The sequence below is a fragment of the Sturnira hondurensis genome, unplaced genomic scaffold (genome assembly GCF_014824575.4).
Source record: "Sturnira hondurensis isolate 20B ecotype Veracruz unplaced genomic scaffold, ASM1482457v3 Scaffold0008729, whole genome shotgun sequence".
NCBI classification, from domain to species: Eukaryota; Metazoa; Chordata; class Mammalia; order Chiroptera; family Phyllostomidae; genus Sturnira; species Sturnira hondurensis.
In genome coordinates, this window is record NW_028081360.1 from 784,645 (window position 1) to 812,153 (window position 27,509).

The 27,509-nt window shown below is 40.7% G+C and overlaps 1 protein-coding gene across 1 annotated transcript in view; it reads left to right on the forward strand.

The window, feature by feature from the left end:
- Positions 1-27,509, forward strand: part of PDILT (protein disulfide isomerase like, testis expressed) — a 54,732-nt gene extending 27,223 nt beyond the window's left edge. Inside the window, exons 8-11 of the mRNA XM_037055787.1 lie at positions 21,223-21,343; positions 24,707-24,885; positions 26,256-26,345; positions 27,297-27,509. Coding sequence (XP_036911682.1) covers positions 21,223-21,343; positions 24,707-24,885; positions 26,256-26,345; positions 27,297-27,509 — 603 coding nt within the window. The remainder of the gene's footprint in view (positions 1-21,222; positions 21,344-24,706; positions 24,886-26,255; positions 26,346-27,296) is intronic.

A 27,509-nucleotide genomic window follows, 5' to 3' on the forward strand; every position in this document is an offset into this window, starting at 1 on the left:
CCCTTTAAGAGTCTGTCTGTGTCTCCAGCCATCTCTGCCTGGCAGACAGAAACCCCGCTGCTTTTAATAGCCATACATTTTCTGTGTTTCTTAGTGGCTCTGGTGCTGTAGGCTGAGGAGGCCACACTTCTCAAGGGGAACCCCCAGCCACCAATATTTCTCTCCTGCACTTCAGCTGTCACCCATGGGAGCCCAGCCAACCCTCTTGCATCTCCTCTGAACTCTGTACCAGTCACATGTGGTGAAATGATTTCTTCTGTCTGTCCATAGTTATAGGGATTCTCTCCAGCTATTGTTCCATTGTTTATTACAGATGATTTCTCTACAATTTAGTTATAAATCCAAACTGGTCCTGGGAGGAGGTTAATGTATCTTTCACCTACTCCTCTGCCTTTTGGGATCCCCCTCACATTTTTGCATATCTTGGATAAAAAAGTATAATATGCCAAAAATGTATATTTTCTTCCATCTTCAATATTAAAATGGATACACAAAAATTCACCAATATTGATGAGTTTTTTAAAATGCACCTGGTATGAAAGCTGTCAAAATGCAATCTTACAAAACTGTTTCAAATAAAATTAAAGACAGCTAAGTACTACTAGAGCCATCCTTTAGAAAAAAACAACTTTTTTGGCCAGCCCAATATTTCTGTGACATCAGTTGTTATTCCTTCCTTCTACTTACTCTGACTTTGTTTTCATTCCTTTCTTAACTGTTTTTGGTGTTTATATGAGGCATTTAGATTGTTCGAGTTTTTCTTGCTTCTTGAAGTATACCAGGAATGCTATGAACCTTTCTCTCAGAACTGCTTTCACAATGTTCCTTAGTTTTTTTATATTGTTGTGTGTTCATTTTGTTTTGCTTCCAGATATTTTTTTATTTCTTCCTTGATCTCATTGGTAATCCATTCATTGTTTAATAACATGGCATTTAACCTTCAAGTGTTTGAATGTTTTTTAGCTTTTTAATTGTAGTTTATTTCTGGTTTCATACCTTTGTGATCTGAGAAGATGCTTGATATGGTTTCAAGTTTTTGAATTTGTTAAGACTTATTTGCATCTTAACATGTTTATATTTGTGAGTGTTTTACGTGGACTTGAAAAGAATGTATATTCTGCTGTTTTGGAATAAAATGTTCTATAAATATCAATTAACTTCTTTCAATACAGTGTGTCATGTTAAGGTTGTTGTTGCCTTGTTCATTATTTTTGTTTGGAAGATCTACCCATTGATAACAGTGGGGTGTTAGAATCCCCTACAGTGACTATATTGCTGTTGATCTCCCTTGAACTTTACTAAGATTTTCTTTATATATTTAGGTGCTCCTATGTAGGGTGCATATATGTTTATGAGGGTTATATCCTTTTGTTGGATTAATCCCATTTGAATTATGTAGTGGCCTTCTTTGTCTTTTGTTATGGCCTTTGTCTGAAGTTTATTTTGTCAGATACAAGTATTGCTATTCAGCTTTTTTTATGCTTTCATTCACACAGAGTATTTTTTCCATCCCTTCATTCTTAGTCTGTGTATAACTCTTTAAAAAAATTTTTTTTTCTGGAGAGAGGGGAAGGGAGAGAGAGAGGGAGAGAAATGTCAATGTGTGGTTGCCTCTTTGCACATCCCATACTGAGGACCTTGCCCACAACAGAGGCATGTGCCCTGACTGGGAATCAAACTGGTGACTCTTTGACTTGCAGGCTGGCACTCAATCCACTGAGCCACAGCCGCCAGGCATACCTCCTTTTTTAGGTGGGTCTCTTGTACACATATATATGGGTGGCATTTTCTTATCCATTCAGCTGTCCTGTGTTTTTTTAATGGAGCATTTAACCCATTTGCATTTAATGTTATTATTTATAGGTAGTTATTTATTGCCATTTTAAAATACGTATGCCCCTGTCTATATTTTATATTTTTCTTAAAGCAGGGCCTTTCACATTTCTTGCAATACTAGTTTGGTGGCATTGAACTCCTTTAGCTTTTTTTTTTTCCTGGTATGTGATTTATTTCAATTTCATTTTTAAATGATAACCTTGCTGGATAGAGTATCACTGGTTGCAGTTCTGTGGGGGAGCTGTGTCAAGCACAGCTTTCCTGGCCACTTTGGATGAGAATAAATCTACCAAGACATGATCTGCTCGGGAAGGAAAGGCTTATCAGTCTCTCAGAGGAGAAAGGTATCGAGTCTCTCTCAATGGGCTTTCATTGAGTTTAGCTTGCATGGGGATATGCATCAAAGAAAGGAGGTATGGTTTACAGATAGCATTTCTAGGATCATGGGGGTCCTTTTGAGTCAGGGTCTGATAAACAGGGTGATGCCAATTGGCTTTAAAAGTTTGAGAAGCAGGTCCACTTCTCCCTGCATGCAGGTGGAACACCTAGCCAATCTTCCGAGGAACACACTGAACAGCCAATGGTATCCCAGCATCTATGGAGGTTGGAGGCCAAAAAATTGTAGAGGACATTGAAAATCAGATGATAAGGAGATTTCTTTGGGAAAATAAGGTCCCTGGAACCAGTGCAGAGACCAGGGTGGTGGCTGCAGCCCTAGATCCAGTGCCTGCTGGGCCTGCTGCAGGATTCATGGAAAAGAGCCAGGTCAACAGCTCCCTCCCCTGCCAAATAAGGAGGAGAGTGGCACCAGGATGGACCTGGATGCTTGAAGTCACTGGGGGGAATAAAGATGAAGTGGAAAACACACAGTGGTGGTGTGCACCCACTGAGACTGTAGATGCCAGCTGGGACATTGCCAGAGAAATTGGGGAGCCAGGTGACATCTAGAGAAGGGAGTGGAGTTGGGTTGTGACAGAGCCTGAACCAGATAGTCTCCAGACCGGTTGGAAAGTTGGGCTGTGAGAGAGGCCGGGCACTTGTTTGGAGCTGCAACTTGAACAGAAGGAATTTGTTCAGAGAAAAAAAAATAAAAGGCAGGCTTTCCATTGAAGTTTAGGGAGTTCTCCCACAGTGGCTGCCCCGCTCCTTCCCAGCTGTGATCCCACAGCCACTGCAGCCTTGCAGCAGGCCCACCTCTGATGCCACAGAAAGGGCAGTGCCCCTGCACTCCCCCTTAACCCAGAGGTGAAAGGCACCTTCCTGGCCTCACAGAGCCTGCTGTCACATGGCTGCACAGCATCAGAGGCTTCGAACCCAGGGCTGCTGCCACAGCTGTGCATGCCCAAGACCACTGCAGGAGAGCTGCAACCAATACCCTGCTCAGCAGCTGCTGTGGCACTCCAGCAGTTCCAAAGACCCACATTCTCAGATTCAGCTCATCAATCACTGTCAGGCAGTAACGACCAAATAAATAACATTCAAAGAATTCTGAGGGCCTATTTTAAGTCGGGGTCAGATAGCTAAAGGACCATAAAACTTTGGGAAACAAACTCATTTTGGGCTTGGACTCTTATCATTTAAATCGAGGGTATTAGCAAAGTAGGCCTCATGGGATTTTATTAATTGTTTCTTAGGCCTGGTCACCCTGGGAACCGGCTCTTTCCAGAACAGGACTGCACCCACCACTGGCATTGTTTCAGGCTTAGGTTGAGCAGGGGAAGTAAGGCAGCCAAGAGATAGGAAACTTCTTGCAGACAGAATGATGACTTGGGCTATGCCAAAGCCAAGGGGTGAGGTTTCATCCCCACTTTTTTCTGTAGCCCCCCAAGTCCTTCCCTGAGGGCTCCCTTGTGATCATGCCTATCTTACATCATCCCTCCCTTGAGGAATCTTACCTGTCGTTGATTAACCAATTATGCCCTGGGGGCCAGGCAGGGTGAAGTAAAGTGGGCAGAGGCAGTGCTCCTGCCAGGGAGATAAGCTTCATCTCCTCAGTGGCTTAGGGTCCCAAGGTCTCTCACTCAGCCTTAGACATGGGGAATTACAGCTTCTGAAACCAGGCAGGGTGGTTCCCAACATCTAATCTCCCCCTTTTTTGCTTGTGAATACAATTGTATTTGTTAAGCCTGTGAAACCTACTATTTGCTGTTTCCAAATTGGATCTCAAGAAAACAACCACCATATACATCATACAGCACAAATAAGGATTAAGACGAGGAAGCATCCAAGGGTTCCCATGACTCAGACTCATAAATTCAGTCCATTGAACCAGTTTTTAGGGTTCAGCCATTGTAGATTATTGTAGAGGGTCTGAAACACTTTTTGTTGGATAAGGCCTTGGCTCCAGCATTAAGAGCCTTGATGTCCCCCCATGTGACGGGGACACACCTATGGGGAACATTATGGAGAACCAAGGGGTTGCTGCACTCTGCAAGAGGCACTTTAGCCTCTGCCCCTGTCATCGGGGTAGGCGCCATCCTCCTCTGTTGGTGGACCCAGGCCCATGAGTGAGAGTGTGGGTGTTTGTTTTCCTTCTGGTTGTTCAGGGTCTGCTGGGCCATCTGGACTTTTAGTCGATCAGTTCTCAGCTCCAGGAAGCAGAGTTTGGTGTCTATCCCACTCATGACAAGGCTTTATTCTTTTGGCTGGTAGCCAGATAGGACCTGTAGGGGTGGATAGACATACCCTCTTCCCCAAGGTAGGAAGTCGACAGGGCCCTGCCAAGAGCCATTTACCTTAGAATCTCTATATAAAACCTGAGGATAAGATGACTTTGGCTCTTTCTTCTGAAAATGTTTCTCAATTGGAGTATAGAGTGATTCATCACAATTTAGAAAATTGTATGTAAACATGGCTAACATAATCAAATTTGGGGGGAAGGACTCATGACTCCCCCTTCTTCTGTTTTTTAAGAAGATTTCTAAAAGTATGATGAGCCAGCCCATTCTACAATTGCCTGACTGGTTGTATTGTAAGGTATTCCTGTTCTATTTTGGATATTCCAACACTGAAGAAAAACCTGAGTAGAATGGGCAAGGTATCCAGGGCCATTATCAGTTTTAATTTGCTGAGGCTGTCGTAAATGACTAAAGGCCTCAAGCCACCAGGCTTGTATATTTTTAGCAGATTTTCCTGTTAAAGTAGATGTATGTAGGGTATCAGAGTATCAATAGAAATATGAATGTATTTAACTTTTCCAAAGGGAGTGTAATGAGTGACATCTGTTTGCCAAATTATTTGAGAACTTAGTCCTCAAGGATTAATTCCTGTAGATGGGGGTGCCTCTCTATGGGCTTGGCAATCAGGACATTCTTTAACATTTGCTTAGCTTAGAAAGACAGACCCCATGCTGTTTCTGCCAGCTACAAGGAGTTTGAGCAGCAAGTTAATTGCTCTGTTGTTCTGGTAGCTCCTAGGTTCAGAGTTTTCAAAAAAAGTGGGAAAGATGAGGTAGGAATGCTCTGCTTAAATATGTGTTAGATAAAAATGATTATGCACCAAGGGCTTTTTGTGACTCGATTGACTAACCATTCCCTCCAGGAGAATAGCCAGTTCTTCCCCAAGGAAATGATCAGTGTTTACAGGTACCAAGTTAAAAAATGGTACTTAGTCTTCCATGGAGAAGGACTAGTCCTCCCTATGAGACAGTACACCTATATTTCACTTTTACAATAAGGGATCATGGCTACAGCATAAACAAGGAAGATTCTTAATATTCTTTAACACATCACACCCCCATCCCACCTATAGCACGCTTTAGATTGACAAATTTATGAATACATTCATAACTTTCAGAAACAGTTTTTTCTTCACTGGCAAAAAGATTTACTTTTTTGTTAATTCTTGTTAATTACGGCATTCCTTGAGTGTGCTCAAAAGTGAGCTAATTATCTAGTGCCCTTGACAACTTTAGGGAGGCTGGAGAAGAGAGAGGGAGAATGATAAGCTCCACACAGCTTGTTCCCAGGACAGAAGCAGTCCCTGGGCCTTCAGAAGGAAGATTCAGAGTGGTTAAAATGCACATTTTGCCATTGTTTTTTTCCCCATACTTTTTATTGTGAGAAGGAAATGAGATCTTTTTCCTTCTTTAAACAATAGATTTAAATTCTTTCTGAGTAGAATCCTTATGATGTAACAGCATTAGAGATCTTATTCTATATACCAGAGGTTTAGCAAAATACTTTGAGACTGAGCCATCCTTTTCAAAACAAAAACAAAAACAAAATTCAAGCAAACCAGTATCTTCTAATTAAATCTTCTAAAGGAAGAAGTGAGACACTAACCTAGAATCTTATCTCATACCACCTGGTGTTATTTCAACTTCTGCCCAACTTTTCCCTAAATAAATAAGTCTGAGGATTCCTTATCAGGGAGACATTCAGCAGCCCTAAAAAGCTGCTGAATTAGCTTAAAACATTGCTCTTGTTCCCCAGAGAGCCCATTCCCCATGGTTGAGGATTCGCAGAAATGTTTAAGGAAATTTTTTAACAAATAAAAGAAACTTTTTTTCCTGAAATTCCTTCTACTACAAGTACTGCAACTACAAAACCAGTCTCAAGTTTGCTCTTCCTCCACCTGCACCTTTAAATCCTTATGCTGGTGGACAGAGGGAAAAGGCAAAACTGAAGGGACCACAGAGGCAGCTTAAAAGAAAGAATTTACTGTGTTTTTAAAGCTGATTAAAGGGAAAATCTTTGCTCTTTCTCCCAAGCCTAGACCTAGTTGGGGGTTGTGCCATGGGGATCAGCTTTTGGGTGATTTTACAGTGTGTCTTGTGGCTCCTAACTGCTCAACCCATGCCCAAGAGGCTGAGGCAAATACTTGGGAGAGGGAGCAAAGCTCCTGCAGACTAAAGAAGGTACAGTTGCAAAATGGTCACAAGAGAGGGTGACCTAGGAAGAAAATCCTTTTCTTCTGAAATCCAACAAACCCTATGACCTAACTGAAAAGCACTCAGTGTTGTTGGCCCTTACCTTGGCTAATGCGTGCGTACTCCAACCAAGTTGCTGTGTTGTCCACAATGACAGCTCACAGACCTGGGACCCTGTTTCTGGGTGCCAGATGATGTGGACCCTGGCTGATGGGGTCTGCAGCATTATGAAAGAGATGATACAAATTGATGCAGACTACTGAGTCCTGTACTGAGTCCTGTGGAGGAAAGGGGATGGTGTGCTTCTCTCTCAAGAGGAGAAAAGCCTCTGCCCTTCCCTTGACAAGCTTTATTGCTTTTCTGAACACATTACATGATGGTCCTCATTTACTAACGCACAGGTTCACTTCAGGTGGTTATCTTTTAAAGAAAACAAAGGAGAGGGTGCCACGAATCACATCAGAGAAGAAGGATATTTGCAAATGCAAACGGAAAAATGGTTGAACTGGTTACACTCATCCTTGGAAGGTTTAGCACAGACTTTGAGAAGTTACAGTAAGCACTTGCTGTCTCAATTCAGGGTGAAGGAGTTTTAGCAAAAAGCAAGTCTCAAAGCAACCTAAGTACAATGCAGGCCTGATTCCCATGAGAGAACCTATCCATGGGCATGGGTCCTGTGCATCTCTGAGTGAAAGCTGGGCCCACACCATGCAGAATGGTCTCCTATATTTACTCTCACTATATCTCATAATATGATTTGCCACAAGCTCACTGTTTTCTGGATCCAAATGATACTCCTCCTCCCCTGTAACAAGAGTCTTATCTTTTTATACCCTTCCTAAAAAGCAGCCAAGTGGGTGAAATATAATGGTTAACACTATACATATGCAGAAGTTCTCCCATTTCTTTTCTATGGGTTGGTACATTAAATACTATAGAATACACTTCTATTGTCTTAATCCATTTTGCCTTCTACCTCCAACTGATAACATAAAAGAGTGGGTGGGAGCTGGGAACACCAGTATACCTACTGGAAGAGAGAACCCAGCAACAAAGGAACCATCAAAACATAATAATGGGAGAAGGTGAAGGAGTGAGTGGAAGCCAAACTAACTTTCATCCAGAACAAATCTGGAATTACAACTAAATGGTGGAGAAATTACCCAAGACAAACAACTGAAGGTGAGCGAGAAAAGTCCTCAAAATATTGGACAGACAGAGGAACAAGCTTCAACTCAACCTATCCACACCTGCACAATAGCATACAAGATGTGGTGGACAAAGTAACCCTCAGTTAACCAGTTGGAGAGAACAAGTAAAAGAAAGACCCAACAACAATTAAAACCCAAGACATACAGAGAGCCAACATAAGTGACAAGCCAAGACCAGTAAGCTCAGGAGATCAAGGAGATTGCACTACTGACTCTCAAAGGTCTCCTACTATAGAACTTCACACCATAAACCCAGGGAGTCAGAACACATAAATTTGAGAAGCATAGGCTAACAAGAAGAGTCTCACAAACAATGGGAAGACAAAGAGACAATCCCCAAATGAAAGAAAGGGAGGAAGCCTCAGAAATGAAATAGAGGAAAGTCAACTATTAGATATTGAATTCAAAGCAATGGGTAAAAGGAAGCTTAATGAGATAATTGAGAATTACCAAAAACTACAGGGAAACTACAATGAGCTTACTGCAAACTATATCAACATGAAAAAGAAAACAAGCTATCAATAAGGACCAAGAGGAAGTGAAGAACACAATTTCTGAATTGAACACAGAGTGAAATACAGCATCACAACACAGCCACTTGGTGCCCTTCCCTGGTGAACACCTAAGGTTCCACCCCACCTGTGTAATAGGATCAACAGGACAAAAAAAAACAGGCCCAACTGGAAGAACATATCAAAGCTCCAGAGAAAATACTACTAAGTGGTGATCAAGATGCTCACAGCATTGGTTGACTTTGGCTGCAAATTAAATTTAAAAATGAAGGCTACACTAAGTGAAATGAAGAAAAATGCACAGGGAACCAATAGTGATGAAAAGGAAGAAAACTGGTACTCAAATCAATGGAGTGGAACAGAAGGAAGAAAGAAACAACCAAACAGAAAAGAAGAAAAACAAGGATTCAGAAAAGTGAGGAGAGGCTTAGGAACCTCCAGGACATCTTTAAATGTTCTACCCTCTGAATTATAGGGGTACCAGAAGGGGAAGAGAAAGAGCAACAAGTGGAAAACTTATTTGAACAACTAATAAAGGAGAACTTCCCCAGTCTGGCAAAGGAAATAGACTTCCAGGAAATCCAGGAAGCTCAGAGAATTCCCAAAGAAGTTGGACCCAAGAAGAAACACACCAATAATTACATTAGCACATCATAATTACATTAGCCAAGATTAAAATGAAGCAGAGAGTCCTAGAAGCAGCAAGAGATGAGGGGACAGTCACCTACAAAGAAGTTCCCATCAGACTGTCAGCTGATTTCTCAAAGGAGACCTTACAGGCAAGAAGGAGCTAGAAGTATTCCAAGTCATAAAAGGCAAGGGCTTGCATCCAAGATTTTGCTCTGTCCAGCAAAGCTTCAATTTAGAATGGAAGGGCAGATAAAGTGCTTTTCAGATAAGGTCAAGTTCAAGGAGTTCATCATCACCAAGCCCTTATTATATGAAATGTTAAAAGGACTTATCTACAAAAAATAAGATAAAATATGTATAGTAAAATGACAGCAAACTCACAATTATTAACAACCACAGCTCAAACAAAAGCAAAAATATGCCCTGGCTGGTGTAGCTCAGTGGATTGAGCATGGGCTGGGAACCAAAGTGTTGCTGGTTCGATTCCCGGTCAGAGCACATGCCTAGGTTGCAGGCCAGGTTCCCAGTGGGGGCCATGTGAGAGGCAACCACACATTGATGTTTCTCTAACTCTCTTTCTCCTTCCCTTCCCCTCTCTCTAAAAGTAAAATAAATGAAATCTTAAAAAAAATAAATTAAGTAAACAACCAGAACAGAAAAAGAAGCACAGAAATGAAGATCACATGGCAGGTTAGCAACAGGGAAGCGGGAGGAGGAGGGGATGGGGAAAGGTACAGAGACTAAGTAGCATAGATTGTAGGTAGAAAATAGACAGGGGGAAGGCAAGAATAGTGTGGGAAATGTAGAAGCTAAAGAACTTATGACACATGGCTATGAACTGAAGGGGGGAATGTGTGTGGGAGAGGGAGTGTAAGGTGGAGGGGAATGAAGGGGGGAATGAGACAGCTGTAATAGCATAATCAATACAATATATTTTTAAAAAGGACAGAGTGAAGGAATTATAAGCAGGCTGGATAAAGCAGAGGATTGAATCAGTGAGCTGCAGAACGAGTTAGAAAAAAACACCCAGAAAAAAAAAGAGAGACTCAAAGAAAGAAGAAGTGGTAAGAAAACTGCAAGAAAACATGAAATGTAATAATATCCATGTAATAAAAATACCAGAAGGAGAAGAAGAGTAAGAAATAGAAAATCTGTTTGAAAAAAGTAATCGTAGAAAACGTCCTTCATTTGGTGAGACAAAGAGATACAAATCCAGGAAACACGGAGAGTTCAAATCAAGAGGAACCCAAAGAGGCCTACTTCAAGACACACTTCAAGACATAATTAAAATGGCAAAATTCCAAGGCAAAGAGAGAATCTTAAAGGCAGCATGGGAGAAACAGGAAATAACATATAAGGGAGCCCCAATAAGTCTAGCAGCTGAATTCTTACTGGAAATGCTCCAAGCCAGAAGAGATTACCAAAGAATATTCGAAGTAATGAAAAACAAAAGCCTTTCTCCAGCAAGCCTCCCAATTAAAAGAAAAGTTCAAATAAGGAGCTCCTCACACAAAAGATGCCTCAAAGAATATACTTCCTCCAAACCATCTCTGCAAAAGATGCTAAAGGTTCAGCTTTTTAAAAAAGATTTTATTTATTTACCTTTAGAGGGGAAGGAAAGGAGAGAAGGAGATAAATAACAATGTATGGTTGCCTCCCGTGGGTCCCCTGCTGGGAACTGGCCTGCAACCCAGGCATGTGCCCTGACTGGGAATCGAACCGCGATCGTGTGATTCGTAGGCCAGAGCTCAATCCACTGAGCTACACCGGCCAGGGCAAGGTTCAGCTTTAACAAAAGAAAGAACAAAAAGACAGAAGAACACAATATACCAGGACCCAAATACATAAAGTAAATCTTGGAGAACTTCAAAAAAGATATTGACAGCAACACAATTAAGGTAGGGGATTTTAACTCAACATTGTAAAAAAATAAATGGATCTTCCAAACAAAATATCAACAAAGATATTGTGACATTGAACAATCTCCTTGATCAAATAGACTTAACTGATATATACATAAAGCCTTTCATTCCCCCAAAAAGGGCAAATAATAAATACTTATGAATAATACTCTAAAATATAAATGGCTTAAATCAAAGATATAGAATAGCCAGCTGTATAAGAAATCATGACCCATACATATGCTGACTACAAGAGACCCACCTCAGAAGAAAACACCTACACAGACTGAAAGTGAAGGGCTGGAAACAAACATTCCCAGAAAATGGACAGGGGGAAAAAAGCCTGGGTAACAATACTAATAGCTGACAAAAATAGACTTCAAAAAGGGGTTTAAAAGAGACCCAGAAGATCACTTCATAATACTCCAGTGAAGAATCCATCAAGAAGACATAAACATTGTACATACATGTGCACCTAACATAGGAGCACCCAAATGCATGAAGAAAATTTGAGATGATTTCAACAAAGATATGGACAGCAACACAATTATTGTAGGGGATTTTAACACCCCACTATTGAAAATGGATAGATCTTCCAAGCAAAAAGTGAACAAAGATATCATGACTTTGAACAATGCCCTGGACCAACTGGACTTAACTGATACATATATAGAGAGAGAGCCTTTCATCCCCAATAAACAAAATCCACATTCTTTTCAATTGCACATGGAACATTTTCAAAGATAGACCACATGATGGGGGACAAAAGAAGCCTCAGCAAATTAAAGAAAGTTGAAATCATACCAAGTATTTTCTCTGAACACAAGAGACTGAAACTAGAAATCAACCTGAAGAAAAAAAACCCCAAACACTCAAACTCATGGAGATTGAATAGCATGCTATTAAACAATGGATGGGTCAAATGAGATTAAGGGAAAAATCAAAAACTTTATGGGAACAAATGAAAAGGAACTGACAAAAACCCAAAACTTCTGGGACACAGTAAAGGCAGTCCTGAGACAGAATTCATAGCAATACAGTCCTACCTTAAAAAGACAGAAACATTTCAAATAAACAACCTAACCCTAAACCTACAAGAAGTTGAGGAGCAACAAGAAAGACAGCCCAGAGCAAGTAGAAGGAAGGGAATAGCCAAGATCAGAGCAGAGTTAAATGACATAAAGACTACAAGCACAGATGTATAGATCAATAAATTCAGGAGCTGGTTCTTTGAAAAGACAAACAAAATCGACAAACCTTTAAGCAGACTCATAAAAAAAAGAGACAATCCAAATAAACACAATTAGAAATGAAAGGAGAGATTACAACTGATACCACAGAAATACAAAGGATTGTAGAAAATTACTATAAAGAACTACATGCCAAGAAATTTGTAAACCTAGGCGAAATGGACAAATTTCTAGAAAAATATAATCTTCCAAAACTCAATGAAGTAACTCAAGGTCTGAATAGACCAGTAACAGCAGAGGAAATTGAAGCAGTAATCAAAAACTCCCATCACACAAAAGTCCTGGACCAAATGGATTCAGAGGAGAATTCTACAAATCATTTAAGGAAGAGCTAACCCCTATCCCTCACAGACTATTCCAAAAAACCCAAGATGATGGAAGACTCCCAAACTCTTTTTATGAAGCCATCATCATTCTAATTCCAAAACTAGATAAATACATAACAAAAACAACAAAAAAAACTATAGGCCAATATCACTGGTGAACCTAGGTGCTAAAATCTTCAATAAGATGATTGCGAACTACATCTGGCTCTATGTTAAAAAGATAATACACCTTGATCAACTGGGATTTATTCCAGGGATGCAAGGATGGCACCATATTCACAAATCAATAAGTGTAGTACTTCACGTAAACAAAAGGGAGGACAAAAATCACATGATGATATCATAGATGCAGAAAAGCCACCCATTTATGATACAAACACTCAGCAAGTGGGAATTGAGGGAACATTCCTTAACATAATAAACACCATATGAGAGACCTTCAACCAACAACATAGTCAAATGGGCAAACACTTAAAGCTTTTCCCAATAAGATAAGGAACAAGACAAATATAATCACTTTCACCATTCCTATTCAACATAGTATCAGAAGTCCTAGCCACAGCAATCAGACAAGAAAAGAAAAGAAAAGCATTCAAATTGGAAAGGAGGAATTAACACTGTCATTGTTTGGAGATGACATGATAATATGCATAGAAAATCCAGCCCTGGCTGGTGTAGCTCAGTGGATTGAGCACGGGCCTGCGAACGAGATGATTGCGGTTCAATTCCCAGTCAGTGCACATGCCTGGGTTGCAGGCCAGTTCCCTGCAGGCCAACTCCCAGCAGGGGACGCACAAAAGGCAACCATACATTGATGTTTCTCTCCCTCTCCTTCCCCTCTAAAGATAAATAAATAAATAAAAATTTAAAAAACCATCCTTAAAAAAAAAAAACGAAAATCCTGTAGACTCCACCAAAAAACTACTCAATCTAATAAGTGAATTTGGCAAAACAGCAGGGTGCAAAGTCAATATTTATAAATCAAAGGAATTTTTGTACACCAACAACAAAATATCAGAAACAGAAATCAGGAAAAAATTCCTTTTGATATAGCAACAAGAAAAATAAAGAAACAAAAAATAAACCTTATCAAGAATAGGTAAAAGACTTGTACTCAGGAAACTACACAACACCAAAGAAAGAAATTAATGAAGACTCAAACACATGAAAGCATATACCATCTTCATGGTTTGGAAGAATTAACATCATTAAAATGTCCATACTACCCAAAGCAATTTACATACTGAAAGCAATTCATTTCAAGTACCAATGACATATTTCACAGATATATGTGAAATATGTCATTGAAATATGTCACAGACATATTTCACACATTTCAAAAATTTATATGGAACCAACAGCCCCAAATAACTTCAGCAATTTTGAGAAATAAGAACAAAGTAGGAGGGATCACAATAGCTGTTATCAAACTGATTACAAGGCCACTGTAATCAGACAGCCTGAGAATGGCATAAGAACAGACACATAGACAATGAAGCAGAACAGAGAGCCCAGAAATAAACCCAAGTCTCTATGGTCAATCAATATGTAACAAAGGGAAATGAAGCATAAAATGTAGTAAAAACAGCCTCTTCAGTAAATTGGGTTTGGGAAATCTGGACAGTTACATGCATAAAAATGAATATTAATCACCAACTTACACCATACAGAAAAATAAATTCAAGGTGGATAAAAGACTTAAATATAAACCATGGTCCTATAAAATCCCTAGAGGAAATCATTGTCAGGAAAATCTCAGACATTCCATGCAGCAATATTCCACTGGTATGTTCCCTAGAGCAAGAAATAAAAAATAAATAATGATCAAATGTGATCTCATCAAAATAAAAATCTTCTGCATGATTAAAGAAAACATTATTAAAATGAAAAGAGAATCAAGTATATGGGAAAACATATTTGCCAATGATGTCTCAAAGGTTTGATCTCCAAAATATATAAAGAACTCACATGACTCCTGCAGGAAGAAAAACAGCCCAATAAAAAATGTGCAAAAGACTTGAACAGGCACTTTCTCAAGGGGGACAGACAAAGGGCACAGAGGCATATGAAAAGATGTTCTGCATTGCTAGCCATCAGAGAGATACAAATTAAAATCACAATGAGATACCACTTCAAACTGATGAGAATAGCCACCATAAACAAATCAACAAAGAAAACTTGTTGGACAGGATGTGGAGAAAAGGGAACACTACTGCACTGTTGGTGGGAATGCAGACTTGTGCAGCCACTGTGGAAAACAGTATGGAATTTCCTCAGAAAACTAAAAATGGAACTGTCTTTTGATCCAGCAATTTCACTGCTGGGATTTTATCCTAAGAGCCTTGAAACACCAATCCAAAAGACCCTTAGCTCCCCAATATTTATAGCAACACAATGTACAATAGCCAAGTGCTGGAAGAACCTAAGTGCCCATCAGTAAATGATTGGATAAAAAAACTATGGTAAATTTATGCAATGGAATTCTATGCATTAGAGTGAAAGAAAGAGCTCCTACCCTTAGTGACAGCATAGGTGGACCTGGAGAGCATTATGCTATGTGAAATAACCCAGGCTGTGAGGGACAAAAACCACATGATCCCACCTCTAAGTGGAACCTAGTCAACAAAACAAAGAAGCAAGCAGAATATAACCAGAGACATTGAAATTAAGATCAATCTGATAGTAACCAGATGGGAGGTGGGAAGGAATAATTAGGGGGGGAGGGGTAAGCATTTTCAGGAACAACTATACAGGACACATGGACAAAACCAAGGTGGGTGGAGGCAGGGATGGGAGGTGGGGATGACTCGGGTGGGGTGGTACGGTTGTGGGTAAATGCAGACAACTGTACTTAAACAACAAAATAATTTAGAAAAAACACATAGGAATGTGTATCTATTTCCAACTGAGTTAACGTGACCATCATATACTCATCTGAATGCTTAACTGTTGCCATTTTAGCGCTTTGCTTATATCAGTGACTTTTAATAAAGCAGTCAATTTATATCTGTAAATTAAAAAAAAGAAACCTTGGGAAACAATCTTACTTTGTACTTGGACCTTTTACATTTTTGAGGACATTCTTAGCAAAGCAGCTTTCACAGGATTTAATGTATTCTTTCTCAGGCCTGATAGCCCCACCCACTTCCAGTAACTGCCAGTTTCAGCACAGTGCTGCACCCACGTTCAGCATTATTTCAGGCATGATTCAGGGGGATGGTGCNCTTTGTCCTACTCCGCCGCCATCTTCCCTCTCTCCCTCAGAATCTAATGTATTCTTTCTCAGGCCTGATAGCCCCACCCACTTCCAGTAACTGCCAGTTTCAGCACAGTGCTGCACCCACGTTCAGCATTATTTCAGGCATGATTCAGGGGGATGGTGGGGGCAGTCAAGAGATTTGGAGACTTTTTACAGATAGAATGAGGACTCAGGCTATGGCAAAGCCAAGGAATGAGGGTCTTTTTCTCCTCTTCCACAATCCCCTAAGTCCTTCCTTGTTGGGCCCCTTTGCCACTGTTCCTGTCTTATGTTGTTCCTTCCTTGAGAAATCTTACCCATAACTGACTATCCAGCATCCTCCAGGGACCAAGAAGGGTGAAGGAAAGGGGGAAGCGGCTGTTCTCTTGCTGGGAGGATAAGTTTTGTCTCCTTAGTGGCTTATGATCCCAAGGTCCCCTAGCCATGGGGCCTTTCACTTGTTGGTGAGGTTACAGCTCCTGAAACCAGGCAGGATGATTACCAATACAAGTGTTTTTATCACTTCAAATACTTCATTCCAACTTTACTGGCCTGAAGTATTTCTGTTGAGTAATCAGCTGACAGCCATATTGAAACTCTCATGTAGGTAACCAACTTTCTCTCTCTTGCTGCCTTTAAGACTTTCTTTTCGTCTTTAACCTTTGCCTGTTTTATTATGATGTGTCTTGATGTGGGTCTCCTTGGGTTCATATTATTTGGGACTCTCAGTTCTTCCTGAACTTCTGTGAGTTTTTCCTTCACCAGGTTAGGTTTTTTTCAGCCATTATTTCTTCAAACTCGTTCTCTATCCCTTGCTCACTCTCTTTTGGCTTTGGTATGACTGTGATGCAGATTATATAACACCTGATTTTCCCCCAGCAGTCTCTTAAACTTTCCTTATTTTTAAATTCTTTGGGTGTTTTGTTTCGAAACTCTGTTTGGATGCTTACTGTTTTCCTCTAAATAGCTGATTTGGTCATGTGTTTCATTTAACCTTATGTTCATTCCTTTTGTTGTACTCTCATCTCAGATGTTGTATTCCTCATTTCTGACTATTTTTTTACAGTTGCTATGTATTTGTAATGCTTACCAGTTCTTTGTTTAAGTTCTCACTGAAATAATCCATTCTTACTCTAAAGTTATTGATAATCTTTATAAGTATTTTTTTAAAACTTCATCTGGTATTTTCATTGCTTCCATTTCATTTAATTCTTTTTTTCTGGGGATTTCTCTTGTTCTTTCATTTGGGGTCTATTTCTTTGTCTCCCCATTTTGTCCCTGTGTATTAGGTAAATCTTCTAGGACTCTCAAACTTGTTTTGATGGCTTCATGATGAAGGTATCTTACTTGGTTCAGTGGCACAATCTTTCAGATAACCTGAGCTCTGTGGTCTAAGAATATTTCTTATAGGTTAAGGGTACCTTCCTGTCTCAGTTGAATCTTAAATGCTATTGGCCCTTTTGTGGTGAATTTAACCCTCAGGCTGGGTGATGATGAGGATACATCTTGACTTCTGTGTAGGGGCTACCCCTGAGTCAGTGCTGTTTCCGTTAGTGTCTTGTGTGGTTAGTTGGGTTGAGCTCTGTTTCTTTCTGAAGCCAACCACTGGTTGTGTTGGTTCTGTGTCCACTTGGGTGGGGTTCAGGTACAGGTTGGTGTCAGACATTGTGTGTAACCAGATTTAAGCTACCTGTCTGGAACTACTACACTGTTCACTGCTTGTATCTGCATCCACTGGTCCTCGGTGTACATGGAAGGGCCAATCTGTAAGGGCCTGTAAAGGTTGGCTTCATCCAGCTTAGAGCTGAGGGAAGAACTGTAAAAACACCAAGGCTCCCTGAGGTCTGCCTCCCCCTGGAGTTGCCTGGTGTTCCTCCAGAACCTTCTGAGTAAAAAATATAGGATGAACCCAGTATATCCACTGTCCACAGTCCTTTCCATAGGTTGTGAGCTTGGTAGTGCAGGTTAGGTAGCCCTTTCCACAGGGCAACCAGTATTGGGAGGATATGACTAGCGGGTTCCCATACTTGGGAAACAGACAGACAGGCACTCAATTGGGGAATGTGGCACTTGCTTTAAAGCAAAACCACTCAGTCTATGCCAGAGTTTCCAACTCTATTTCCCCCTAGAGGGGATTGCTGAAGGTGCAGTTGTATTCCACCACATGTACCCTCTGCAAGGAGCAAGCTTAGCAGCCCCAGGCTCAGGGAGATAGATCCAAGAGTATTCCACCAGGGATGGTGCTGGCCCAGTCCACATGAAGTGGGTTAAGTATTTCACCCCAGCCCCAGGCAATAATCTCCAAGGGTCTCAAACTTTGAATGTCCCAGCTTTGAGCCATTGCCATCATTCCTACCCCGACTGAGCCCATTGGATTTGGGGTGTCTGGGACTTGTTAGGGCTGATACAAATAGTCTCTCACTAGGGGTGGTTCCTGAAAGCCTGTAGGGGAGTTGTGAGCACTTCTTCCACTTCCAAAGCTAGCACATGCTGAACTCACAGGGAAGATTGTATTGGTACCCCTGCAATGTAGCTACCCATCTCACACTTGCCTGTCTGCTTTGGATAAAAGCTGCCCTGGAAGACACAGTTCAAAAGTTCCACCTCTGTGTGGCACTATTTTCCTTTTTCACTGCTGGACTCAACAAGATGGTGCTAATCAAGTGATTCAATAGGTTGGGAGAGGGGCTCCAACTTTGCTCTAAAGGTGAGGGAGACTGGGTGCAGAATTTAGTCATTATCTGAGGCTCTGCCAAAAGTGTCCACAGAAAAAGAACCCAAAAGTCACTTCAGGGTGTGGACAGAAGACCCCTCTACAGGACCCAAGTATGGCAGAGTTGGCCTCATCAGCAGTTGGTGACCAGGCAGTGCACTCCCCAGACTTGTGTTATTACAATGGGAGTGCTCATGTCTGGGAAGGTAGGGTCTAGGTCCCCCAGGAGAATTGAATCCCACTGATTTTCACCATCAGATGTTACATGGGCTCATTTTTTCCATTCATGAGTTGTGAATATCTGTGTAGGATTGAGACCCCACAGTCCTATGGAGAAGGGTTTTGCAGCTGTGATATTCCTCTGGCTTATCAGCCACCACCACACCTGAATAAAGGTGCTATCCTTTTTCCATCTCTGCTGCTCTTATCAGTCTTTTTTAAAAAGATTTTATTTATTTTTCTTTAGAGGGAAAGGGAAGGAGAGAAGGAGAGAAATATCAATGTATGGTTGCTTCTCGTGAGTCCCCTGCTGGGAACTGGCCTGCAACCCAGGCATGTGCCCTGACTGGGAATCGAACTACGATCGTGTGGTTTGCAGGCCCGCACTCAATCCACTGAGCTACATCAGCCAGGGCTGCTTCTCTTATCAGTCTTTTTATGGCTTCTTCTGTAAATTCTTGGTTATTGTATTTCAGTTCAGCTAGCCTTCGGTTGGTTATGTAGGTTGATTGCTCTGTAATTTAGCTGTAAATAGGGTTTGTGGCCAGGAGCAGGTGGTTGTAGATTCCACCTACTCTGTAGCTATCTTGGAATCTTCCACAATCTCCTCAAAGCCCTCTTTTGTGAATTTGAACTCCATGGCTCATTGCCCTGTTGATGATTCTTTTAACTTCTCTATCCCCTCCACCTTGTACCTCTCTACACCCTGTAGCATTTACCAGGCAAAAACACAACCTTGGTTGAAGCTACTTAACTTTACCACTCTTCCCAGGCCAATGCCATAGAAATAAACATTGCTGTGAGGCAGGCTGGCTTCATGGAGCAAAAACCAAACCTTCCACGGGCTCTTAGAAACTTTCTGGCATCGCAATATAAATTTTTAGTGTGTTCATTTGCTTAATCTCTGAGCTTAATTATCCTATTCCCTTTCCACTTTCAGTATCAACTGAGCACTCTGCTCATATCTTTAAAAAATAGAAGGTTTTAGATTGGAGCCTCCTCATTTTTCATCATTACATCTACAAACCTTCATAGAGCTCTACCCATCCTCTCTCTATTCCCTCCAGTTATATCTCAGGAGGTGTCTGTCTCTCTGTCAAAGGACAACAGGTCATCTTATGCCTTTGGAGATGGACATCCTTCATATGACCTATGATATCTACCTGATCTTGCCAATTCTTAATTCTCCATTATTTTTTCTATTTCTCATCTCCATGCCCAACCCCCATATCACTTATGATTCTTTGGGAAGAATCATCAAGTCCCTTTCAGAGGTTGGAGTAGGGATGAAGGAGGGCATTGTGAAAGATGAGGCTGCTAAGCAGGGCAAAAACTGGATAGCAAAAAATTGTTAGCACATTAAGGATTTGATATCCCAATAGCAGTGGGAAGTCAGACTTGCATGGCAAACATAGAACACTGCTGGTAGGAGAATAAAAGTGTGGAGAGGATGAGGAGGAGATGTGAGAGAACACTAGGGGGCTATTACAGTGATTTAGGTGAGAGATGGAGGCTTATCTGGACTAGGGTAGTAGCAGTGCAGATGATGAGAAGGGCGTGTATTCAAGGGATATTCAGAAAAACAATGGTTATAGAGAAATATATATGTTCTGAGATTGACACCACTTCCTTCAAAGATAAGCAATAGCTGGGTTTGTTCCTTAATACATTCACTCACAAACTATTTATTGCATTCCTACTATACACCCAGCAGTGGATCCTCAGTGATGAGGGAAGAACTGTTCCTTGTAACATTCTGTCCAGTGTGGTGGAGACACATTAAATGACCAGAAAAAGAAACATAAACGATAATGTTGAATAAGGGATAAAAGGATCAGTACCAAGTGTTATTAGAATGTATGATAGCATGAGCTGAGCTAGTTTCAGGAAAAATCAGGGAACTTTTTCCTTGAGGTCATTATGAAGGATCAACGTGAATTAACTAGCTAGAGAAGGGAGCAATAAGAAGTGGTGGAGGCTTTCCAAGTAGAAGAGCATCGTAAGCAAAGGCCTGAGGGGAGAGAAAACTAACCCTTTGGGTGACTATAAGACCAGTGTGGCTGAAGTAAGCAAAGAAAAAGGGCAATGATCTTGGAGAGGCTGGCAGAAACCAAAGTGTGATAAGATAGGTCATGTAAATTATCTTAGTGTTGATTCTAGATGTAATTGAGGACAGCTTGTTTTTTATGGGGGGAACAAACTCTCGAGATATCAAAGATGTGAACCCATCTTTCATCTAAGAATTAAAAGAATTGTGTATTTGAAATGATAGACTCCATCCCAGTTTGGAACCTGGCCTCCTCCTTGGCCCTCTAATCCCCATTTGCCCTGGACAATTGAGTTTGACATAAAGCTCACGGTTGACATCATCATCACATACTCTTCCCCAAAGCTTTCTTAAAAACAAGAGCAAATGTCCTATTATTTACAATCAGGACAGGAGGCAGGGGGGCTGGAAAAATGGGGCTGCCAACCCTCTTCTGGAGACTATTAGACCTCTCAAATTTTCATTTTAGAATCATCAATCCAGTGAAGAGATCCCAAAATATTGGGACCAGGGGCCAGTTAAGGAGCTTGTTAAGAAGAACTTCAACCTCATTGTCTTTGACAAGGAAAGAGACGTTTTTGTAATGTTCTGTAAGTATCTCCACAGAGGCCACAGGAGGCAATAGCCCTGGTGTTACTTTTCAAGCGTTGCTTCTAAATTCTTGGGTACCAAAGTCTCCAAAATTTAAGCATGATGCAAGGATGGTCTTCAGACATACTAGAGTTTGAGTCAACGTGATATCAGCTCCAATGAAACTGTGCCATCAAGTTGAGTTCTTGGAATGTGTGGAATACCTTCCTCATAACACCATGCTAGTGGCTATTTTTAAGAGTTTTTTAATTTTAATTGTTGTTCAAGTACAGTTTTATGCCTTTCCCCCCACTCCAGCCCACTCCCCAGCCCTCCTCACCTCCCTCCCATTTCCAACCCCCCCCCCCCATTTGTTATTATCCATGTGTCCTTTATACTTGTTCCTGCAAACCTTTCACCCTTTTCCCCTGAAATTCCCTCCCCTCTCCCCTCTGGTCACTGTCAGCCTGTTCTCAATTTCAGGGTCTTTGGTTATATTTTGCTTGTTTATTTGTTTTGTTGATTAGGTTCATGTTAAAGGTGAGATCATTGTCTTTCACTACCTGGCTTATTTCATTTAGTATAATGCTTTCCAGTTCCATCCATGCTGTCACAAAGGGTAGGAGCTCCTTCTTTCTTTCTGCTGCATAGAATTCCATTGTGTAAATGTACCATAGTTTTTTGGACAATGGACAATGTACCAATGTCCACTCATTTACTAGTGGGCACCTAGATTGCTTCCAACTCTTGGCTATTGTAAATTGTGCTTCTATGAACATTGGGGTGCATAGGGTTTTTTTTTTTTGGATTGGTGTTTCAGGGCTCTTTGGATATAATCCCAGGAGTGGAATTCCTGGGTCAAAAGGCAGTTTCAGGTTTAGTTTTCTGAGGAAATTTCATACTGCTTCTCATAGTGATTGCACTAGTCTGCACTTCTACCAACAGTGCACTAGGGTTCCCTTTTTTCCACACCTCTCCAACACTTGTTTGTTGCTTTGTTTATGATGGCCATTCTGACTGGTTTGGGGTGGTATCTCATTGTGGTTTTAATTTGAATCTCCCTGATAGCTACAGATACTGAGCATCTTTTTGGTGGTTTTTAGTAATAATAGTGCTGATGGCTGACAGTGATTGAATGCTGCAGTATACCAGGCTTTGTGCTGAGCCATTCTATACATGATTTTATTTAATTCTCACAGCAAACATTTGAAAGTAATTGCTGTTATTATTCCCACTTTACAGATGACTAAACAGAAACTCAGGGAGATGAAGAACTTTTCCAGTTTAGGTAGCTAGTAAGTACTAGAACTGGAGTTGGAACCTAGGTAGCCTGGCTCTAGTGCCTACACTGGTAACTGCAATATTCAGAATAGTTCTGATTTTTAGCTGACTGAATGGTCTATATTTAACCTATTTGAGTTGGTGTGGACAATCTGGGGACTCAGATAACTCATGAAAAGAACTTAGAAAATGTCTAACATATTATAAGCACTTGATAAGTTACAGCTATTATTGCTGTTATCATTCCTTTTGTTATAATTATTTCCTGTGGTCATCTAAAAACTATTGCCCTTTCCCCATTGTTTCTGACTTGAATGTGATATCCAAGGTGGGACCTTCTCTCTTGTCTTTACTGAGACACAGTAAAGGTACTTCATACATTCCTTTAGCAGATGAAGTTTCCATTTACTGAGCACTTACAATGAGCCAGACATGAGTTTGCTATTCACACAATTGTCATTTTCTCCTCAAAACAAGCTTCTTAGGAAGGTTCAGTGGGTATTCTCAAGACACAGATCAGGGAACCTAGCCTTGGAGAACTTAAATACCTTATCCCAGTTTATACAGTAAGTTGCAAAGGAAGAAGTTTAAGCAAGCTCGGATGCAGTCACTTCCTGGGGGGTGAAACAAGGGCTGGATGTTTATCATGAAGGCCTTTTAAAATCTTGTGGAAATGGACTCTTAGCCACAGTGTGAGGTCTTTAAGGTCTGCGCGTCTGAATAACTATGATATACTGCCTTTATTATTTTTTATCGTTTTTTATTTAATTATTTTTCAAGAGGAGAACATTGGCAGGAAAATCTCAGATATTTCATGCAGCAACATTTTTACTGTTATGTTCCCTAGAGCAAGAGATATAAAGGAAAGAATAAACAAATGGGATCTCATCAAAATAAAAAGCTTCTGCACGGCTAAAGAAAACAGCATTAAAATAAAAAGACAACCAAATGTATGGGAAAACATATTTGCCAATGATACCTCAGACAAAGATTTAATCTCCAAAATATACAAAGAACTCACATGACTTCACTCCAAGAAGACAACTAACCCAATTAAAAAATGGGGAAAGGACTTGAACAGACACTTCTCCAAGGAGGACATACAGATGATCTACTGCCTTTAAATGAGTGTCTAAAGCAGACTTTCTGTACTTATCTGAAGCTGGAGTTATGAGAATGCTCATTTGGTTCTAGTAAAAGTCAAAAACAGCCTTGTTTTATTAGAAACAGGATGTGCGTTTGGTACCCTGGGACTGCAATCATACTGCTCCTTTCTTCTCCTGTTCCAATCCAGGGCCCAGTGGGCTCCAGAGGAACTGCAGAGGGGCTGCTGGTCCTGGTGATCCTGCAGGCACTTGGCTTGAAAATGGAGGGGCGATCATCCAGATGTAGGGTGTCTGGGACCATTGAGGTCGCTCTTTACATAGTAAAGAAATTTTAATGGAGTGACAGAAGGCAAAGTATGATTCCTTCTCTGTGTTGAAGCTGGTCCCTGATTTCTCTCCAGAGGGCTAGGTAACTAGGCCAGACTCAAAACTTGAGGAATTGTTTGTGAGGAAGTCCAGTATCCCTTTTCAGAGGTAGACCTGTTGACTACAATTTCCTCTTCACTTCTCGGGCAGTGTCCTCCACTGTACTGGAAGGGAGTGTGGTATAATGGTCACCAAAAAAAGCAGCCTCTGTAAATCACGCTTACTCTGCCTAATCAATTCGGTGACCTTGAACTAGGGAATCTCTTGTGCTTACACACACACGCACACACACACTTTCTGGAAGAATACAGGAAATTATCTAACATAAATATTTTTCTTGGTTTTCTTCTTCAAACGGAGTGGAAATCTGTGTTAAAGAAAACAAAGAGCAGAAGAAAGTGTTCCAATATGCTTAAAAGTGTTGGTGTCTCAGTGAAAGGAATGAGGTTAACTTTTTCCTAATGTCTTTAATAATGATCAGGTTGTATGTTTGAAATGTAAAATGACCTGACGCACTATTAAAGGAGAGTATACATTTCAAAGCTGTAGAAACATTGGTAGAACACAGTGCCAGTGTTTATAGGGTACTCTCTATCAGTGTGAGTCTAAGCCATGGCCCTTTTCTTGCAGATGCACCCTGGTCTAGCAAGTGCAGGACACTGTTCCCCGTGTTGGAAGATTTGGGCATAAAGTATCAACACCACTCCACAGTCACAATTGCCAAAATTGACATCACTGCAAACGATATTCAGTTGATGTATCTGGACCAGTATCCTTTCTTCAGGTTCTTCCCTGCCAACTCACAACAAGTAAGGGGCTCCTGGACTGTTATAATGAAATCTGATTGTTATTATCACAAATGTAATTTCTCCCCATGCTGGTTCTGCCTTCTTGCTCAGCTCTAGGCCATATTATCCTCTCCTGTTCAATTTAAAGAGTGTTTTCCATTGAATTTCACAAAAGTCCCAAGATGTACGTCATTGGGTCCAGCTTAAATTCACTGCTTATACCTAATCCAATCACTGTAGCCAGGTGGTTTTGGGTATTGGATTGGTCGGTCATGGGTTCCATGGTTCCTTCTGATACCCAGACTGTATGGGGGAAATTGCCATGTGAATACTGGGGATGGTATGCTACTGAAATAAAAAAAGAACTCATGGTAGAAAAACATCCAATGTCTTTGACACTTTGGCACTATGATAAGCAAATGTCATCAATGTTCAAGGAACACAATCTCCATGCTGCTTGGGTTAGTGGGGTGGCTGTCAGTAAAAGAATTATAAGCCAAGGTCTCTGCTTCCCAGAAGAGTCTGGCTGAGTATTGGGGTAGAGTCATGAGGTAGGTCAGTCTCCAAATGCAATTGGAATTAGAGAGGACAGATTATGGAGGGCAGATATGCTGGAAATCTTCATGCAACATGACATTTTGAAAAGTGGTAAAGATATAAATTAGATTATGAAAGGAAGTATAACAAGAATAAAGAGTTGGGCAGGAGTGTGGCCACAGCCCTGTGAAGGACATGCCATCCTCCTGGTACAGAAGATGCATGTGGGAAGAGTTGTGGAAAATGAGGCTAGATTGAGAAGGTTGATCTGTTACAGATTTTCAGTTATCTGACATGTGGTTTAGACAACCACAATGGGAAGTAAGCAGATCTCCAAACTTTTTAAAGACCAAGAGAAAGGGGCAGAATGACAGTAGTGATGGCTGAGCAACAAACACATACTAGATGCTTTGTAAAATAAGTATTCTTATTCTTCTTATAAAAATAATAATAGCAAACACAAATAGCACTCACTATGAGTCAGGTGCTGTTTTAAATGCTTTTTATACAGGAACTCATTAAATCCTCTAATAACACTATCAAATAGGTACTGTTGTGATCTTTATAATATAGATAAGGAAACTGAGTCAGAGAGAGGTTAAGCAACCAGGCCACACTGCTAAGTAATGAAGCCAGAGTTTGAGCTCTGACAATGTGGCCTCATTGTCCCTGCTCTTAGAAATGTTTATTATCTTTATTATAGAGCTATGGTCATGGAGGCTTAGGGAAGTTAAGGAACCTGCCCATTATAATCAGGTTATTAAAAATTTGACCCTGGATTTATCTGTGTAGCAATATCTGAGTATTTTGTAGGAAAGGGCTATCATTTTGACTCTGTTTCATTTTCTTCTTAGGTTGTGCTTTATAAGGGAGAATATACCATGGAAGGCTTTTCTAACTTCCTGGAAAGTCAGGTCAAGAGGAGGATTGAGAGTGAAGATGAGGTAAAGCAAAAAGTAGAACCCTGGATTATTCTGTCCCACACAGAATTAAGAACTCAATAGACTAAGAAAGTGTGTGCCAAGGGTCCCATAATCTTGTACTCTCTGGAAATAATTGAGGATGAACAGTCATATAGTTTTGATGACTTTACTTCAAGGGCACTTTCTACAAGGAAGCAGAAATGGAACACTTGAGAAACACTGAGAATAGCAAAGCCTCTTAGTTCTCACACAACCCCTAAGGCTGCTTCTCTGAGTCCACTGTTCCTGAGTAGGTAACCAGATGTCTTGATGGAATCCTGCTCTCTGACAACATTATTCCCCCAAGGAATAAGATAACAATTCCCATTCTCTCTTAATCTTATTCAGGTTTCAGTGAGGCTATCTCTTGGATGGTGCCATCTGTATTAGGACCCTGTCTGTTACAAATGTTAGAAACACTATTCTTTGGCTTAAACAACAATGTGAATTTTTCCACATAACTGACAAAACATCAGGCATAGATGGATCCAGAAGTAAAACTTGGTTGTCTCCCTGTAACTATACTGTATTCATCTATGTTGGCTTCATTTCCAAGCAATCACTTTCACATGGAGCATCAAAGATAGCCCCATAGCTCCAAACTAATACCCTCCTAGCTTAGAAAGTACCTGCTTCTCAGTAGACGTAGCAATTGTCCTGGACAAGTATCTCATTAGCTAGGCCTGGGTCACAAACCCAGTCCTGGAGCTAATTATGAGACAGCCAGACATGTGTAGTGAGAGTGGAGAAGGGTGATTCCCAAAGGTCTTCTTACTAGAGAAGCAAAACCAGTTGGGCACTTCCCCATCCAAGGCAAATGGATCTTTGGATAATTCCAGAAAAAGAATATTTGGCAATTACCATCACAATTATTACGTATTTATTGCCTCTTCATGCATCTCCTTCCCTCCCCTCCTTTATTTTCTTGGGTAGTTAATGTCTGTTGAGCAAAATGAAGTGATAGAAGAGGAGTTATTAGCTAAAGAAGAGTTACCTGAACAGAAGTTTCTTGAGCAAAAGAATGTGGCCAAGCTGAAAGAGCCAGTTGGGCAGAAGGAAACAGCTAAGGAGGAGGATGAGGAGGTGGTTAAGCCAAAGGGACCACCAAGACAAGAGAAGAAACCAGGAATGAAGGAAGAATTGTAA